The sequence below is a fragment of the Pelophylax lessonae genome (assembly GCF_965119305.1).
Source record: "Pelophylax lessonae genome assembly, chromosome: 5".
Taxonomy (NCBI): domain Eukaryota; kingdom Metazoa; phylum Chordata; class Amphibia; order Anura; family Ranidae; genus Pelophylax; species Pelophylax lessonae.
Window position 1 is genome coordinate 200,290,306 of NC_138772.1, and position 18,836 is coordinate 200,309,141.

The 18,836-nt window shown below is 40.7% G+C and overlaps 1 protein-coding gene across 1 annotated transcript in view; it reads right to left on the reverse strand.

Moving 5' to 3' along the window:
* Positions 1 to 666: 666 nt before the first annotated feature.
* The window catches only part of EEPD1 (endonuclease/exonuclease/phosphatase family domain containing 1), a 193,097-nt gene continuing 174,927 nt past the window's right edge, over positions 667 to 18,836 (reverse strand). The window contains exons 5-7 of the mRNA XM_082258644.1: positions 11,867 to 11,993; positions 4,339 to 4,533; positions 667 to 1,438 (exon numbers count right to left, since the gene is read on the reverse strand). Of these exons, the coding sequence (XP_082114770.1) occupies positions 1,239 to 1,438; positions 4,339 to 4,533; positions 11,867 to 11,993 (522 nt within the window). The 3' untranslated portion in view covers positions 667 to 1,238. The remainder of the gene's footprint in view (positions 1,439 to 4,338; positions 4,534 to 11,866; positions 11,994 to 18,836) is intronic.

Sequence of the window (18,836 nt, forward strand, 5' to 3'; positions counted from 1 at the left end):
CAACAATTCATTGTGTTTAATGATCCTCATTATATTATATTTTGAAATAGTTTGTTAACGTTCATTTTAAAGAGTTTCGTTTGAGTTTATTTATTGATAAAGGGTCAGTCAATCCAAAATGGTAGCGAATCGAACAATTTTTTTCGTCTCTCCCCTGGAGACTCTATTGGCGACATCTCTGCACTTAACTTCCTGAGTTTGCATTCCTGCTGTGGCCATTATGAAGAGTTTGCCTGTCCCTTATGGATTTTTTTAACTTTTATATTATGGGGCATGCAACAGGAGGTGAAGGAACATTTGGGTATTGGAAGAGGTTGGCAGTAAATTTGGGAATTAAGGCAGGAAGATCTTGCCATATTTCTCAATTCCATATTCCAAATTTTAAGATCCAAATTCCCAAATTCCATGCTTTGAGTTCTCTATTCCAATCCTAAATTGCATGTTTCAAATTCCATATTGCGAGCATCATATTCCAAATGTCATGTTCCTTTTTTTGAGTTCAGTATTCTATAATTTGAGTTCCATGCTCCTTTTTCCCCTGGGACAAAAAAGAAACCATGGGCAGACTCAACCCAACAAGATTTCCCTATAACATCAATATCACTTTGGGTTGACTGACCCTTAAATAAGAAGTGTGTCTAATCTCAACAGGCATATTTTTAAGTACAAACTCATTACAAACATAATGTATATCTTTTGGGGATTCATTTATTTTAAGCATATTCCGATCACATTTTTAAGCCATATGGCTTCAGTAGCTTTAGAGGGGTTAAAAGTGCATAGTTAAAAAGTTGAAAATGTTCTCAATGCATATTGTAAAAAAAGCATGCAATCTGCAGGTAATTTCATAAATTTCACTGAGAACAAAAAAATCGGACAGTGTTAATGGTCTCCTGTTGACAGTCTTATCTTATGTTATTGCATCAGTTACCAAGATTCAGTTAAAAATAAAATGTTTCACAGAAAGTTTAAGTAGTTTCCTTCTCGTCTGGTTGCAGACTCTTTGTATGGTTCTTAAATGTCCACTGAAAGCTGAGACAGATCATAAAAAGCAATGGTTTATCTAGCACAGATTGATATTCTAAAATATCCGGTGTTAACATAAGAGGCGGTGGGCACTTAAAATCAAACATTAATATCTCAGATATTGAAAGCATACGAGTCCTGTTCACAGTTCACAGTCAGAATATTGAAGAAATGTCCTCTCCTGATGAGATCAAAGTGCTTCTATTGACTTTTCATCTTTCGTGTTTAGAGTTTGCCTCGTTGCGTTCCACAGTGACTCCATTAGCCTTTGAAGCCAAGTCCTTTTTGCTGCAGTCTTTCTCCATGTAAAATTCCGCTAGTATAGGGCAGTGCTCTGAAGCTACGCCTCCCCATGACCAGTTGTCTGGGATCCAAGGGTTTGTGAGGCCCTCTCTCACCACCCAGGAATAACCTGTTAAAAAGGAAAATGTTGTGAGCTATAGCAAGAATAAAAATATATTTTCTGCCAGCAAAGAAATATCATTAGATATTGGAACATACATTATACTTTATTACAAGAGTGAACAACCTGTGCATTGGGAGTCCTAGAATTAATTTTCAGGATTCTCACATTATATAGGTGTTCTTCTGTGTTTTAGAGGGAATTCTGTTTTTTAAGGTTCTTGCATAATGGTAGACAATACTTAGGGGCCCAATAAAAATATTAAGTTTACAGATGGAGCCTATTTGGATGTAATTTTGAATAAGCCAACCCTAGGTAATTCAGACTAGGCTTATGACAAAAGAAATCCATAAACTGAAGTTACCTTCAATAAAGTATGCAAAATGATCAGAAGATCCCAAGATAAAAGCCATTGGAGTTATATCCAAACCTTGGCTTTTTTTTCTCCTCCTTTGGTCCCCTTCCTTTCCCGCAGCCGGCTTCCCTCCTCTTTTCCCGCCGCATGCTGGGGGATGTGTCAGAAAGGAGAGCGGAGGAAGGGGTTGGTAAATATGTCATTTACCAGCCCCTTCCTTTTCTGAATTGGACACAGAGAGCGATCACTACCGATCGCTCCTGTATCCTCTGATAACTGAGCAGAGAAAAAACTGTGTATTAATCTGCTTCAGTTTATGAATGGACAGGAGCTGCTGTCCCCTGTTTATTCATTTTCAATGCTGAGGCTACAGAGAAAGGGACTGGGAAATCTCTGTCTTTAGTCCCTTTCTTTGTCCCAAAGGGGAGATGTCAGGGGTTTAGACCCTTGATATCTCACCAAAGCCCACCAACAGGGCTGATAAAAAAAAGAAAAAGAAAGTTGTCACTGTCCCCCCCCCCCCCCCCAAAAAAGGCGTTGTAAAAAATTTACCAAAAATTAAATTGTAAAAAAATAAATACATAGAAATAAAAAACTACTGACACCATCCACTGCCCCATACCCCAACCCACTTCCCCAGAAGCAATGAAAAAAAAGACACCATCTGTTGCCCTACTGATACTGTCCTCTCCCCCACCCCCCTCCCCCCAAATCATTGTGAGAAAAAATAATACAAAAATTTATTGTAAAAAAATATTTAAAAATAACATTGTTTTATTTAGTGCAACTTAAGCTACAACCACATTTCGCCACGGCACACTATGTGCACCGCATTTGTTTTTGTCAATGCCTACGGCCACTTTTTGGCCACATGCACACAGGGCATTTTGCAGCTGCTGTTAGGAGCGCCCCTTCATGTTATTCTATGGCCTCATGCACACACAGGGCTTTTAGGAGCTCCAAGTGGCATAGGCGTTTTTAAGCTGCAAAAAAAAACCCAGGACCAGTGCGTTCTGGAGCTGCAGCGTCAAGCTGTAAAAATGTCTTATGCTGCTAAAGACTGATTAAAGTTGCTGAACATTGCTTATACAGCGTTAAGCCACGTTATACGTTTTTTTGCAAATTCATTTATATCATTTGTTTTATGTGTTTCTACTGGATTTTGGTTGATATTCTCTCTATCATTTAAAATACACCTATGATAAAAATTATAGACCCTTCATTTCTTTGTAAGTAGGCAAACTTACAAAATCTGCAGGGGATCAAATAATTATTTTCCCTACTGTACAAATTGGATTCTTTTAAGTATGTATTTATTTTTGTTTGGTGCAACTCTTCCCAAAGTCCCATGGGCAATGTTTGTTTCTGAGAGTTTTCATCTATATAGGGGCTGGGCTACGCCCATATCCATGGTAATGCTGGATTTTTGTACTGTGCATGGCAGAAGGCAGCAGTGTGTTCAGGGTCCAATGCTGGACTTTTGTACTGTGCATGGCAGAAGGAAGCAGTGTGTCTAGGGTCCAAAATCCCCATTTATAAATAACTTCAGAAGACCGATGACAATACAAATTGACATGTTTTGGCGTAAGTTACTACTAAGCATGTTAAAGCTGAATCAATAAACTGGTAATATTATCTGTATGCTAAAGCTGTTAATAAAGAGGTATCTGAGACATTAGGCATGTTACTGTGAGTGCAATGATGTGTCCTGACTCATAAAAATTATTCAGACCACACCTAACTACTAAAATCTAGATGGTTGCAATGAGCCTTATAATATACAATAGCATAGTATTGTACTGTTTTAAGAAAATATATGTTTTCCCTTGTGTTCCACCTTAATAACTAAAGTTAGCCAACAAAGGGTATTGCTTAAACTCTAAAGCACATGTGTCAAACACAAGGCCTGCGGGCCGAATCTGGCCCTCCAGGCCATTTTATTTGGCCCTTGCACTTCTCCTGCAATGCCCCCAGCTTCTTCCCAGCAGCAGCACAAGGTAAGAGGAGTGCAATGTGATGTAAGGGAGGGTGGGGGACTCAATTTCTGATGGTGGGGAGGCTCTTGATGTCTTATGTAAGGGTAGGGGATGCTCTGGACATCTAGTCCTACAGGTACAACTGGCCCTTTTGAAGGCAATCATAACGCTGATGCGGCCCATCAAATTGAGTTTGACGTCCCTGCTCTAAAGTGTTGAAACTGCAACCTTGTAACTTCTTTATTTTGGACAGAGTGAGGCATGTTAGGACCTTTGTCAGAGGTTTATAGCTGGAGGAAGTCACCAGGATCAGTAGTAAGAGGAAATTGACAGCAATAAAAACCTGATTTAAAAGCGTCTTTTTAACCTATTCTGTATAGAAACAGAAAAGCAACAGATATTACCAATCATGAGAATTTACATAGATTTGCATAAGCATATTTCATATTATTTTAGCATCTATGCCAAACTCTACAGAAAATCATGTAACCCCTCCCCTGACTGTGGAGTATTTTCATGCTGGGCACTTATACAGGTATGGCACATATACTTCAACACACAGTACACAAGGGTCTAACCTGTGAAAACTTTCTTTAAGTTCTTGCTGATCCAGATATTGTCCAGGGACTTAGTCCCTTGAGGAGTCTTTGTGCTGATATTTGTAAATGTGTTCGCTGGAAGCAAGTTGTGGAACTTTTCTTTTCTCAAAGAATCAAAGTTACTGCTGTCTGCAGGTTGGCTGAATCCTCCTAAAATGATCACATCCTTTTCCCCTGAAATGTAGAACACATAAAAATATAATATCACAAAACATATCAAATTTCTGCTGAAAAAGCAAGACACTGGGCTAATTTATAAAGGCAGCATGCAGAGAATATATATAGAGTGCAGCGATCTATAACAGCCGAGTCATCATTATTTCCGTTTACACTACAGAGCTTAAAACCCAACAAGTGCAGTGGTCTGTTCATTAGAAAATCATTAAATGTATTTCTAAATTCAACATCTTTACGTAAAACAGTTTGTTTTCATTATAGTCTGATGGTTACGCTTGGATAACCACATACATCTCAGGTAAGAAAATATGAAGTGGTAAAGAAAAGATGCGATGAGGATTTATATCTACATTGTTCTACTCTGTTATTGAATACATTTAGTGTTTTTTGTTTTTATAGATTGAAATATAGATTCTGATATGCACTGCTCCTGTACATAGTCCATTTTTTGGACAATGAAGTTTTTTGACTTACAATTATTATATGTTTTTAGAGGGCTGGATGTTTGTTTTGGGTACACCTAAATCAATGTTTCAGAATCTTTTTCCTTCCTTTTTTTAATGTGTTTTATGTACAATCTTTTTATATTATCTAAAATAAAATTATGTATGTTGATATGTGTTTGTCATTATTTGTTGCCTTGATGGAAGCCACTCCTTAATAAAAGACACATGGCAGCCCGTCTGGAGTTTGCCAAAAGGCACCTGAAGGACTCTCAGATCATGAGAAACTAAATTCTCTGGTCTAATGAAATGAAGATTGAACTCTTTGGCCTGAATGGCAAGCATCATGTCTGGAGGAAACCAGGCACCGCACATCATCTGACCAATACTATCCCAACAGTGAAGCATGGTGGTGGCAGAATCATGCTATGGGGATGTTTTTCAGTGGCAGGAACTGGAAGACTAGTCAGGATTGAGGGAAAGATGAATGCAGCAATGTACAGAAACATCCTTGATGAAAACCTGCTCCAGGGCACTCTGGACCTCAGGCAGGGGAGAAGGTTCATCTGCAAACAGGACAACAACCCTAAGCACACAGCCAAGATAACAAAGGAGTGGCTACGGGACAACTCTGTAAATGTCCTTGAGTGGCCCAGACTTGAACCCGATTGAACATCTCTGGAAAGATCTGAAAATGCTCCCCATCCAACCTGATGGAGCTTGAGAGGTCCTGCAAAGAAGAATGGCAGAAACTGCCCAAACATTGGTGTGCCAAACTTGTAGTATCAGACTCAAAAAGACTTGAGGCTGTAATTGGTGCTAAAGGTGCTTTAACAAAGTATTGAGCAAAGGCTGTAAATACTTATATACATGTGATTTTTTTTTTTGTTTTTCATTTTAAAAAATTTCCAAAGATTTCAAAAAAACCTTTTCCACGTTGTCATAGGGTATTGTTTGTAGAATTTTGAGGAAAATAATGAATTTAATCCATTTTGGAATAAGGCTGTAACATAACAAAATGTGCAAAAAGCGAAGCGCTGTGAATACTTTCCGGATGCATTGTATGTATGTATGTATGTATATGTATGAATGTATATATATATATATATACACACATGTATATATATATATATATATATATATATATATATATATATATATATATACACACGTCCTACTTAGTGAGCTAAAATACCAACTCGCTTTATGAAAAGACTATATCACAAAAAAGAAACAATAATTTGCCAAGTGCAGCAACCACACTTCCTGTAACCCAATAATTAAATTATGGTTTGGTTACACAATATTGTACTACTTTACTTATTACGATTACTGACAATTGCATTCTTACAGCTCTCCACTAGGGAGCACTATTGGTTCTGCCAGCAGAGATCATTTTTAATTTTACCACTTAGAAGCTGATCAGTCTTCAACTGTGCAGGGAATATTTCGTAGAATTGAATAATGTATTGAAATCTGTTAATATGTGCACTAAACATACAGTCAATGTTAATGTTTAACATTAAACCATACACAAAAGCCACATCTCTGAATGCGCTTGCAGTTTAGAAAAACCTTGGATCAATTTGGTCAGATAACGATTAGCCCACCAGTACTGTGTTATGAGAACTGGTTTGCAGCAAATATGGCCCATATTGTAGTTTGGAATGTTCATATATTCAATATTCAGAATGTACAGTAACCCTCCAGGCCACATTCCTTCCAGAACATGGGCCCTTTAGTGACCTTCAGCCACTGAGCTAAGTAGCCGGTAAACATATGCCTCTTCTTCTGATAGAGCAGCACATGCGTTTATGGCTGCGCCATGCCAACATGACATGCAGGATATACTTCCATTTGAACTTTACCAAGTTCAAAAATGGCACACCAATTTGCCAGCCCTTGAACTTTATTACTGGAGGTCAACAAGGGATGGGTGAAGGCTATGGACACATCAAGAGTGTGGATGGTATCAGGACTTAATTATAGGTGAGAAGTCCAAAGAACCCCTTTACCAGGTCACTTGGTGCTGCAGAATTGTGACCTTACAAGCAGATCGCAGGTATGGATTTATTGGATTGTTGGCACAACATAGCTGAACAGAATTGTCCATCACTTTTTTAGATGGTTTAGAACACAGGACAAGGTAAGGATGCACCTCTTTAGCCTCCATGCTACCCAACAAATAAATGCGTAATTAGGCCTAGCATAAATCCTTTAAATGATGGTCATTTGAAGCACTTAGCACAATATAGTAATTGTAGCTATGAGATGAAGGGAAGAACCTTGTTTCAAAGTTCCAATGAACTTCTCTTATTTGCTTCCCTTTGGTCCGTTTAATATATAATACAATTGGAAGTGTTATATCTTTTCGATAAGTGCAAAAAAACCCGATGAGTATGTCAGAAATTCAGAGCTGTCCTTTGTGCTCTGCATACCTTTTGTGTTATTTCAAAGAACCAGGTAAAGCCCCGTACACACGTACCGATCGTCGGCGAACGATCGGCCGTCTTTTGTCCCCGGGCTGTCGGTGTCTGTTGAAAAGTGCAAAGACAGCACAAGAATTTTGTCCGCCGACTACAGCCGCCTGCAGAAGTGATGTCATGTAATGGTTAACTTTCCCTGTGTTTTTTCTTTTCTGAGCATGCCCAATCTTGCAAATCTGCGGTCTGTCGGCCGAATTCTGTACTGACTGGCGAACAATCGGCCGCTCTGGTGTCGGCATACAAAAATTTTAATGCTTGCATGACAGATTCTTGTCGGCAGAATGTGCGCTGACGGCTGTCGGAGGCATCATACTAACAAGCGTACAATCGGCAGATCGTTCGTCGGCCGACGCTTGTCTGCCGACGATCGGTACGTGTGTACGGGCCTTAAGCGGTCTTAGTTGTTATCTTGTAGTAGAAATCTGTGGGTGTGAGTGGCTGAGTAGTTTAGCAAAAGATAACTGGAAGGGCTGACACCACTTAGTCCACAAAAATGCTGTGTGCTGAACGTGCTTGTATGTTCTGCATTGGCTTTTTCTTAAGTATACCTTGAGAAAACCATTAAAGAATATAAAAACCCAACATTTCGCATTCCTGATATGTGCCTGCTATACCATGAATTTGTATGAAAAAGTATCCTGTTCTCTTTGTATTGCTTCCCTGGAGTGAAATCCCTGGTGTTCCTGCCAGTCCCTCTGCTTTCCTATTAAAAACTGACCACACTAAGTAGGAGAACACACTGTGGTCAGTTCTCTAGCTATCATGGGAACTCAGACTGCTCTCCTTCAATGATCAGACATGTCCCCCCCCCCGCCTCCCTCCACCCCACACAGTCATTCACTGGGAAGACCAGTAAACTGCTGTTTCTCCTTCCAAAGCTCTTATGCAGCTGAGAACAGGGATATTATTAAAAAAAAGGGGAAAAGGTATTTATAATGTTTATATATCTATACACAATTCATTTCTATTTTAAACTGAATGAGTTGTTTAACAAGGTGATCATTTACAATCACTTTAACTACTTCCTGACCGCTTACTGCATATATACTGCGACAGGGTCCCCGGCTGCGCAAAATCACGTAGAGGTACGTGATTTTGTGCAGGGGTTCTCGGGGGTGCGCCGCTCTCACTGTGATTAGACACAGGGGGGGGGCCAATCAGTGGGTCCAGCCGGCCACCCGTGATCAAAAATAAATCTATCTCATAGTTTGTAGACGCTATAACTTTCGCGCAAACCAATCAAAATACACTTATTAGGATTTTTTTACCAAAAATATGTAGCAGAATACATATTGGCCTAAATTGATGAAAAAATTAGATTTTAAATTTTTTTTTATTGGGAATGTTTTATAGCAGAAAATAAAAAATATTGTTTTTTTTTTTTTAAATTGTTGGTGTTTTTTTGTTTATAGCGCAAAAAATAAAAACTGCAGAGGTGATTAAATACTACCAAAAGAAAGCTTTATTTGTGGGAAAAAAGACATCAATTTTATTTGGGTACAGCATCGCACGACCGCGCAATTGTCAGTTAAACCAACGCAGTGCCAAATTGCAAAAAATGGCCTGGTCATTAAGGGGGTAAAACCTTCCGGAGTTGAAGTGGCTAAATGCTTTCATCCCAATGCCCATACAGAGAATACAAATTGCCTTGCCCCTTGACCTCCTACTTGCCTCTTCCTGTCTATTGCTCTGTAGTTTACATAAATAAACCACTGCAGAAAGGATAGAGAACCCATTCCGCTTAATGCAATATTTTTTTGCAGTCTGCAAAACTTACAAAGACCCAATAAGTTACATACTGAATGTAGTTGAGAGAGCAGAGGGCCTGTTGGAGAACAGCTGACAGGGTACAAAAGAAGAATTTAGACAAATTAGAATCCTGTTCTCTCCAGAATAATGGAATAAAATCTAGTATTAGAACCTAATGATTGTGTTTGTATTATGTACAGTAGTAACTTGTAATTCTTTTTCACTATAAGGCCCCTTTCACACATACGGTCCGATCAGATACGCTGGGCCTGATCGGATGATCGGATGCCCCATGCATCCCTATGGGGCAGCGGATGTCAGCGGAGACATCTCTGCTGACACCCGCTGCCAACCGATCCGATCCTGTCCGTTAAATCCGGCCGTTCGTTCTCATCCGATTCCCCCATGGAGGATAGCGGGGAACTGAGCTGTCATCTGCCTGCTCAGTGGGGATCGGCGGATCGATCCCTCGCTGAGCAGAACGGACCTCGTCGGACGGCGCATCATTGAAAGGACCCTAATACTTACAAAATGCAACAAATGAGCACATGGATTAGGCAAAAGTATAAAATGTGAATGGCTACTTTCCTGTAGATCTGTTATTAGAACTTTCCGATCACCCTCCAGTGGTTTGTGTTTTTTTTTTTTTTTTTACGAGTACACCGTTGATAGAGTAGCACTAGTGGTCTCCTAAAATATGTTACCATGGACTTTATAGATACATTTTTACATAGGTACCTAGTTAGTCAGGATGAAAAAAGACACAAGTCCATCTGGCTTAACCAATAAAAAACAAAACACAGTAAAGAAAACCCAACCATGCAATCCCACATACACAATCCTATACCGGGAGTTGATCCAGAGGAAGGCGAAAAACCCCAGCAAAGCATGATCCAATTTGCTACAACAGGGGAAAAAATTCCTTCCTGATCCCCCGAGAGGCGATATTCCCTGGATCAACTTTACCTATAAATATTAGTACCCAGTTATATTATATACACCTAGGAAAGAATTCAGGCCTTTTTTAAAGCAATCTAGTAAGCTGGCCAGAACCACCTCTGGAGGGAGTCTATGCCACATTTTCACAGCTCTTATGGTGAAGAAACCTTTCCGTATTTGGAGACAAAATCTGTTTTCCTCTACACGTAAAGAGTGCCCCCTTGTCCTCTGTGTTGACCTTAAAGTGAACAACTCCACACCAAGTTCACTATATGGACCCCTTATGTATTTATACATGTTGATCATGTCCTCCCTTAATCTCCTGTTCTCAAGAGAGAATAAATTCAATTCCTCTAATCTTTTCTCATAGCTGAGCTCCTCCAAGCCGCTTATCAGTTTGGTTGCTCTTCTCTGCACTTTCTCCAGTTCCCCGGTATCCTTTTTGAGAACTGGTGCCCAAAACTGAACTGCATATTTCAGATGAAGTCTTACTAATGATTTGTACAGGGGCAAAAGGATATCACTCTCTCTGGAGTCCACACCTCTGTTAATAATTTTTGACTTTTATCATACTAGATGTTTAGTGGTATTACATTTTGTCAAAATCTCTACTTCAAGTGTTACTAAACCCACAACGGTAAAATTAGTCTGTATATGCAGTAAAGCATGCTTGTTATACTCACTGTGGAACCTAAGGGGTTAATCCTCTGCATTGTGTATAAAGGCTGTCTAATCATGTCTCTCTGATCCTTCTCTTTTTTCACTGTCTCCAAAAAAATAACCTGATATTTACAGAGCCAGGGAATGGGCTGCACATGCTCAGTTTGGTGTTTTAGTAGAGAGATTTTTTTTTCTTGGGAGAGTGCATGTGATCAGCACAGGGCCAATCAGCATTGTCCAGACAGAGGATCAGGGGAGAATGAAAACTCCTCCTACAAGCTTTACTAGGAACTGATACAGGTCACAAGGCTGCTTTCTACTGCTGAAGAGAAAAGGTGTTTATCCTTTTATATTTACTAAAATAATTGCATTTCCATGTTCTGTATACCCTGGGAGACCATATGTAGTGAATGCAGGATCTGGGTTGCTAAAATATTTGCATTTCCATGTTCTGTATACTCTGGGAGACCAGTTGTAGTGAATGCAGGTTCTGGGTTACTAAAATGATTGCATTTCCATGTTCTGTGTACTCTGGGAGACCAGATATAGTAAAAGCAGTTTCTGAGTTTGGTAACACTTTACCTTGACCCCCCCACTTTGTTGCAACTTCCATCCCTAACTCTCTTTTATGCATATGACATGTTTTTGGCGTCAGCCATCTGTATTGATATTAAAATATTTGATTGTTGTATAATTCCATTTTTGAAATATGTAAAATAAAAAAAATATTTTCACCTCTAAAATATGTTAGCAGATCTGATTTCTGGTTACTATGAATACTTTGAATAGGTTAAAACACAACCTAAACTCTTATACATGCAGTCAGTTCACCTTTATGCATAATTAATGGAACACACACAGGCTCAGTTTGAAATATTTCTGCTAATGTAAGATTTATAAAGTGTTTGAAAGCTGCTTAGTGATTGATCACGAGCAAGCCACTTGAAATGGACAATAAATTAACATTCTCGCTGCCAGGAGGCATTCCTGGAATGACGATGAGAGGCAGGCTGGATCATGTTTAGGTAGACTGGTCATTGCTGCCTTACATACCTTTCAAGGTCTCCTGCAATGTTTGTCCAAAGGTTGGTGGCTTGTGGCCGTCACTCTGCTGCTTTCCAACTTCATTTGGGGGAGGGCGCAGGTGAATATTTACCAGGGTCACATCATTCATTCCAACCTGAAAAGCAAATTTCAAAGGTTAATGAAAGAAAGGTACACAATCAAACATGACTGGACACATTGCAAGAGAACTTTACTGTCCCATAGGAGACTCAAATGACAACCATCATAAGGCAACAGATTTAGGGGATCTTCAAAATTGTAGTTTCCTGCATTCTAAAGAGAACCTGGGCTAATAAGAAGGGAATGGAATAAAATCTCTTTATTAAATCACACAGTTAAAAATTCCATTGATTGTAAGGCCCCTGGTATAAAAATATCTTTGTCCCCACTGTGTTCATTTTTGGGACAGCATTATCACCCACTATTGAATTGATTAATTTTTTGGACAGCATTATCGCCCGCTCTTGAATTGAGAAGAAAAATCATACAAAGGGAGTGAATAGAAAAAAACAACTACTGCAAAAACACATGAAAGTCCATCTTATTTTTTTTATTCTACCAGGGGCTAGAGTTTCTAACATATAAATCTACATAGTCTAATTTCTGTGTAATACTTTAATAAATTCGCCCTGTAAATCAGGGGTCTTCAAACTATGGCCCTCCAGTTGTTCAGGAAATACAATCCCCATCATGCCTAGACCCAGTCATGTCTGTGCATGTCAGAGTTTTACAATGCCTCATGGGATGTGTAGTTCCATAACAGCTGGAGGGTCGTAGTTTAAGGATCCCTGGTGTAAATGTTAAGTCTCCTTTACTGTTAGGCCCGGAGTAGATCCATAACACTTCTCAGTTAAAGTGTCAATAAACCCACATCATTAAAAAAAATCAATAAATGGTGTATTACACGCTGTTCATACTCACCCAGTCACTATGGGATTTGTTTACTGCAAAAAACCTGGTTAATCCTGTTGTTCACTGTCTCCCCCTTCTATCCATGTCCCCAATGCAGTTGGAGATTTTGCAGAGCAGTGTTGGCAGCTAGTGCACATGCTCAGTTTTCAGTGAGCTTCTATGCTGAAGGTTTCCTCCCTATCACATCCCAGCAGCCCATGTGACTATAGAGTCACACATGTGGGTGTATACACAGTGATAAAATGGCAGCCCAGTCCCTTCTCCTCCATGCCCACTAACCATCCAAACACACTGGGAGTGAGATATTACATCTTGATTGATGTTGATCAATCTTGATCTTGAAGCTTCACCTCCCTGTTATTCTAAGACACAGGCTGGAGGGGCTGTCACTGGCTAAAATCCATCCACACCATGTTATTGCCAAAAAATAATAAAGATTTGGTTTCAAGTAGTATATATTTGTATGACAATTTATTGATATTCGTTTTTTATTTTTTATGCGGTATCCCAAAGATTTTTTTTTCCCTTTGAACATGTGACCAGCAGCAGAGGACTAGAAGCTCCTCCTGCTTATGTTTCCCTGCAGACAGGCTGGGAAAGATCTGAGTCATGTGACAACTGTATATTGATTAGGAAAAAGGCAATTCAATTTTTTTTCTTATTAAAATAATGACAGTGCCATTATCCATATGCTGAAAGGGATAAGGTAAATGAAAGTGATTGTAAAGCCTCTGTGCAGTTGGTTTTGCACAGAGTGGCCTGGATCCTCCTCTTCTCGGGTCCCTCTTCTGTGATCCTGGCCCCTCCCTCATGTTCAATGCCCATACAGCAAGCAGCTTGCTATGGGGCACCTGAGCCGAGCCACAGCTCCCTGTGTCCATTCAGACAAAGAGCCCTGCCCCGACCCCGCCCCTCTCTCTCCTGATTGGCTAGCTGACTTTGATTGACCGCAGCAGCAGCAAATGGCACCACTGCTGTGTCTCAGCCAATCAGGAGGGAGAATCTTGGACGGCTGAGACACCTGTGGACAGGGAGGAACCTCAGTTTAGTGTTAGAGGGGGGCTGCTGCACACAGAAGATATTTTATCCTAATACATAGAATGCATTAAGATAAAAAAACCTTCTGCCTTTATAACTCCTTTAAACTGTGTTTTTAGTATCACTTTAAGTGCTGTTCAAATGATTAATGCTTGGTCTTGCCAATATATTGCCTCTCACAAATGCAACAGATTTGATAGATGACCCTTGTTTTGCAATAAATAAAGGAAGGATGAGATCTCTTGGCATTAAAGAACATCTTAGTTTTGTCAACCAAGTGACAGATGTTAGTCGCCACAAGTGTACATACCATGGAAGAAGCTTTTTCCTAACCACATTTATTTACTTTTATTGCACCAAATGGTCCTTCTGAGTTTTTTGCCCATTGTGCTGTGATAAGAGGTATCAGTCTCATGATTTTAGCTACTTGGAGATTGGCAGCAAGAACGTGCCTTAGTTTGTAACTCTCATTAAAGTTTCCCCTAATAGAATCAATAAGGAGTACTCAGTCTCACATTTTTTATTATTTGGTTTAATACAGAGGTTTTTAAAGCTTTCCTATGTTTTGAAAATTGAACTAATGCAAGAATCTGAATATTTAGCCTTAAAGCTGAACTCCAGGAAGATAAAAACAAGACGTATAAAGATTTTATAGCTGAATTCCAGGGATTCAGCAACTTTGTAGAAAGTGCAGGCACACTATGAGTTTGGTTCAAGAAGCTGCATGGCATCTCTTGAACTTATCTCTATTATTTATATCTGACAGGTTTTTAGCTTTACTGGAGCATGTGAGAGAGGAGAGAGAGGCACACAGAGCACATCTGCCTGCCCCTCACCTCTGCTGCCCATTCAGGGAAGCCTTTGTATTTTGTGAATGAGTTCACAAATACAAAGGCTTCTGTGATTGGGCAGGAAGAGAGGAGGGACAGGCATAGCAGCTGCACTGACTCTAATTTTGAAGATGCTTAGACCTGAAGTATCAGCTCCAGGCTCCCGGAAATATGATAGCCCTTTTCCAGGAGTGCAACAAATGTGTCAGATGTAAATGACAGAGATAAGCTAAGAGATGTCATGCAGCTCCTTGGACTTAACTCACAGTGTGCCTTCACTTTTTACAAAGGAACTCAATTCCTGGAATTCATCTTTAAGTTCTCACATGTAGGGTCCTCCTAACCCCCTAAATTTCGTATCTTGAACTGTTTTGTAACTGCATTGTTTCGCTTTAATTTGTAAAGCTCTGCACAAACTGTTGGCGCTATCAAAATACTATATAATAATATTAATATTGCAGCTCCGTATTCATTATTATATCCTTAACCAATATTTAAGTACCTGAAATCAGTCTCTTGCAGTCCCTGTAGATTGGGGAAGGGAGATGTACCACATGGAGCTTCACTTCACTTCCCTTATGCTACACTGCAAGGGGCTGATAGTAGGCGTGAGTAACAGTGATATAAGCTTATCAGCCTGCTGCTTATCCTTTTACTGACCAGACACAGTCTGGTTTTCACTTAAAGAATATGTAAACCCAACATTTCAAATTCCTAATATGTGCCTGCTGTACCATGTATGTTTATGAAAAGGTATCCTGTTCTCTTTGCATTGTTTCCATTGTGTGACATCACTGGTGTTCCTGCCAGTTCCTTTCCTATTAAAAACTGGCCACACTAGGCATGAGAGCACAGTGTTATCAGTTTTCTGGCTGTGCTGGGAACTCAGCCTGCTTTCCTCCAATAATCAGACTTCTGCTGACACACCCCCCCCCTGCACAACCATTCACTGGGTAGACCAGTGTGCTGTTGTTTCTCCTCCCCCAGCTCTCTAAGCCTTCTTATGAAAATGAGAACAGCGGGTATGTTATCACTTATACAAAAAACGCACATTAGGCACTTAGCCTCGGTTTCCACTAGTGCGGCTACGAAGTCGTGCTACTTCTAGCACGACTTCGTAGCAAAAGTAAACCGCGGCTTCAGTTAGACTTGTCGTGCTCAAAAGTAGTACACGATTTACTTTTGAGGTCGCGGCAACTGAAGCCGCGGCAGTGGAAACGGGCCCCATTGAAAACAATGGGTTTTGACTTGCACCGCAAGTCGCACTAGTGGAAACCGAGCCTAAGTGAGTTTAATTACCACCTTAATCAGCCACAGAACCTGTGTAATTAATGTGTGTCCTGGTTTGAAGGTATGAGGTGACAACCCTATGTCAGTGTGGGGAGAGGAAAGCCGATAATCGGCATTTCTTTGTTTACATGTGATCAGCTGTGATTGGACACAGCTGATCACATGGGTAAGGAGCTGCATCATGGGCCCTTTACCGAGATCAGGGATGTGCTGTGCCCCAAAGACACAACACGCCACCGATAGCCACGATGCGCGCCAAGAGTGGGGTGACATCATATGATGTCATCCCAGAACGAGAGAACCACCCTGCTGCCGTCAATTGTCTATACGGCTGGCAGGAGGTGGTTAAACTAAATGGGTTGTTTTACAAGGTAAGGGTTAACATTAACTTTAACTGCAGCAGGGAAAAATCAGGTCTCCTGCCCTGCTCTGTGCCATATGGCAAAGCTGAGCAAATCTCAGAACAGGATGAACAGGTATACAAACCCTAAGGCAGAGAAAACAGCCTATATGTATTTAATTTGTGTATTTAACTGTTTGCTTGGAGTGTTGCTAAATAGTGAAAGACAGTTGTTGCCATGTCAACTGCCTGACCTCCTCCCTAAAACACCAATTACTTGCATTAGGTCAGGCACCTGACCTTAACGTTGAATACACGTCAGGTGAGCTCCTAACTGGTGACTCTGAGTCATATACAAACAAAGTAAGAATGGCTAAATAATGGAGAAAAACCTTATAGATAAGCCTACCTTACTATAATAATTCAAATCTTTTCTCTAGTTGTGACTAGATGTGTTTCTCTTTTAACAGTTGCTCCCTCAACAGTACATGTGTCAAACACAAGGCCCGCAGGCTGAATGCAGCCCGCCAGGCCATTTCATGTGGCCCTCGCACCTCTCCTGCAGCTGCGGCATCCCCCCTCCTTGTCTATGCCCCCACCTTGTCTCAGCAGTTGGCAGCAGGAAGGAGTACAGAACTCCTCCTACAGATCCTGTGCCTCCCTGTGCAGCCGCAGCACCCCCTCATCCACAACTCCCCTGGCATCTGACTCCAGCCATGCTCTAGTCCTCCTCCAGACCCTGCACTTTCTCCTTACTGGTTCTGCCCTCAGCATATTCCTGGCAGCAGCACAAGGTAAGGGGTGGTGCACTGCGATGTAAGGGAGGGTGGGGGACTCTTGACTTCTAAAAGTGTTTTTTTTTTTACTTCTGATGTAAGGGGGGGTGGGGTGGAATGCTCTGAACATTTAGTCTTACAGATATAACCGGCCTTTTTAGGGCAACCATAATGCTGATGCGGCCCCTGATGAAATTATGTTTTTGACACCCCTGCTCTACGGGTAAAGTGCATAGTAGAAAGGAGTGAATCAATGGAGGCAGTTCAAGTCCCTGTGCTACAGTACAGTTCTTAAAAATTCACATACTGTACTTAAAGCGTTGATCCAGCCTCCCCTCTCCCCCTCCAAAAATGAAAAGTCAGCAGCTATACATACTGTAGCTGCTGACTTTTAATATTAAGACACTTTCCTGTACTGGAGTCCAGCGATGTCGGCACCCCAGCCAATGTTTCCATCGGCTATCGGGTGCTGCCGCCGCCATTGCCGGTGAGGGAACCCGGCAGTGAAGCCTTGCGGCTTCACGGGCGGGTCCCTAATGCTCATGTGCGAAGCGTGCTGCACATTCGGATTGGCTTGGTGGCAGGGAAAGGAGGAGGGGGCCAAACTTCCGAGGGACAGAATCGTGGCGTCGTCTCCCGGAAGTCAGGAAGGGTACCTGTCAAAAACAGGTACCCGTTCCCCCCTGAAAGGTGCCAAATGTGGCACCGGAGGGGGGGAGGAAGCAAATGAGCAGAAGTTCCACTTTTGGGTGGAACTCCGCTTTAAGCAGTTATAAGGGTCATGAATAGAAGTAGTAATGCACATAAATGCAATATAACAAACGATAAAACAATTATAAAAGAAATTAAAATGACTAAAGCGCATGTTAAATAAAAACTGGCATCTTCTCCTGGGCTCTTTCTGGGCACCAATCCTCAGCCATCTTGATTGGCTGGCCTGAGATGATGTTACTGCAGTGCCACCGGCACCATGCCCAAGATGTAAACTGAGCTGCGCATGTGCAGCTCAGTGTGCAGAAGACTGCAAACAGGCAGGCGAAATTATTATTTTTTTATACTTGTGTCTTTGCATGTTTCTTCTGCAATAAAGAGTAATTCATTTTTTTAACTTTAGTTCTGCTATAAATTTAATGGCTGCATTGATTTTCTTTTTTTAGGCTTTTTTTAATTTTATTTTTACTTGGCAATCCAGCCAGTGACACACTTCCTATCTTAAGCTGGCCACACATTATACAATTATCTTGTACAATTTTCCTTTAGATTTACCAAAACCATAAATTATAAGGTCAAACCTAAACACTTTTGAATTATATGCAATCAGCCAGGCCCTTACACTACATCATTGAAGGTAAATCTAGAGGAAATCAAACAAAAAAATTTGTATAATGTTTAGGCAGCTTTAGGGGTTCTCCACTCCACTCGAGGAGCAACGGAGACACCTTTGAACGGCAGCATTGTCAGACTGGGGAGAGGGTAGTCTTAGATGCACTAGCACAACAAAAATATAAGCACTCTATAGGCTGAGAAGAGGAGGGAATATGCAGGAGTAAGTTCTGGGTAAAATGTCCATAAAGTTCAAGCATGGGCTGATTGCTGGACAATGGAGAAATACTGGCTGTAGAAGGCTGCAGGCTCTGATGAGAGCTAGAAGGAACTCTGTGGAAATGTAACAAAAGAGAAAGAAGAGCAGCGCCATCTAAGTGCAGTATAAAATATCTGTTTAATAACAGACAAATGCAGACTCACAGGATGTGTATGATAAATCAGCATGT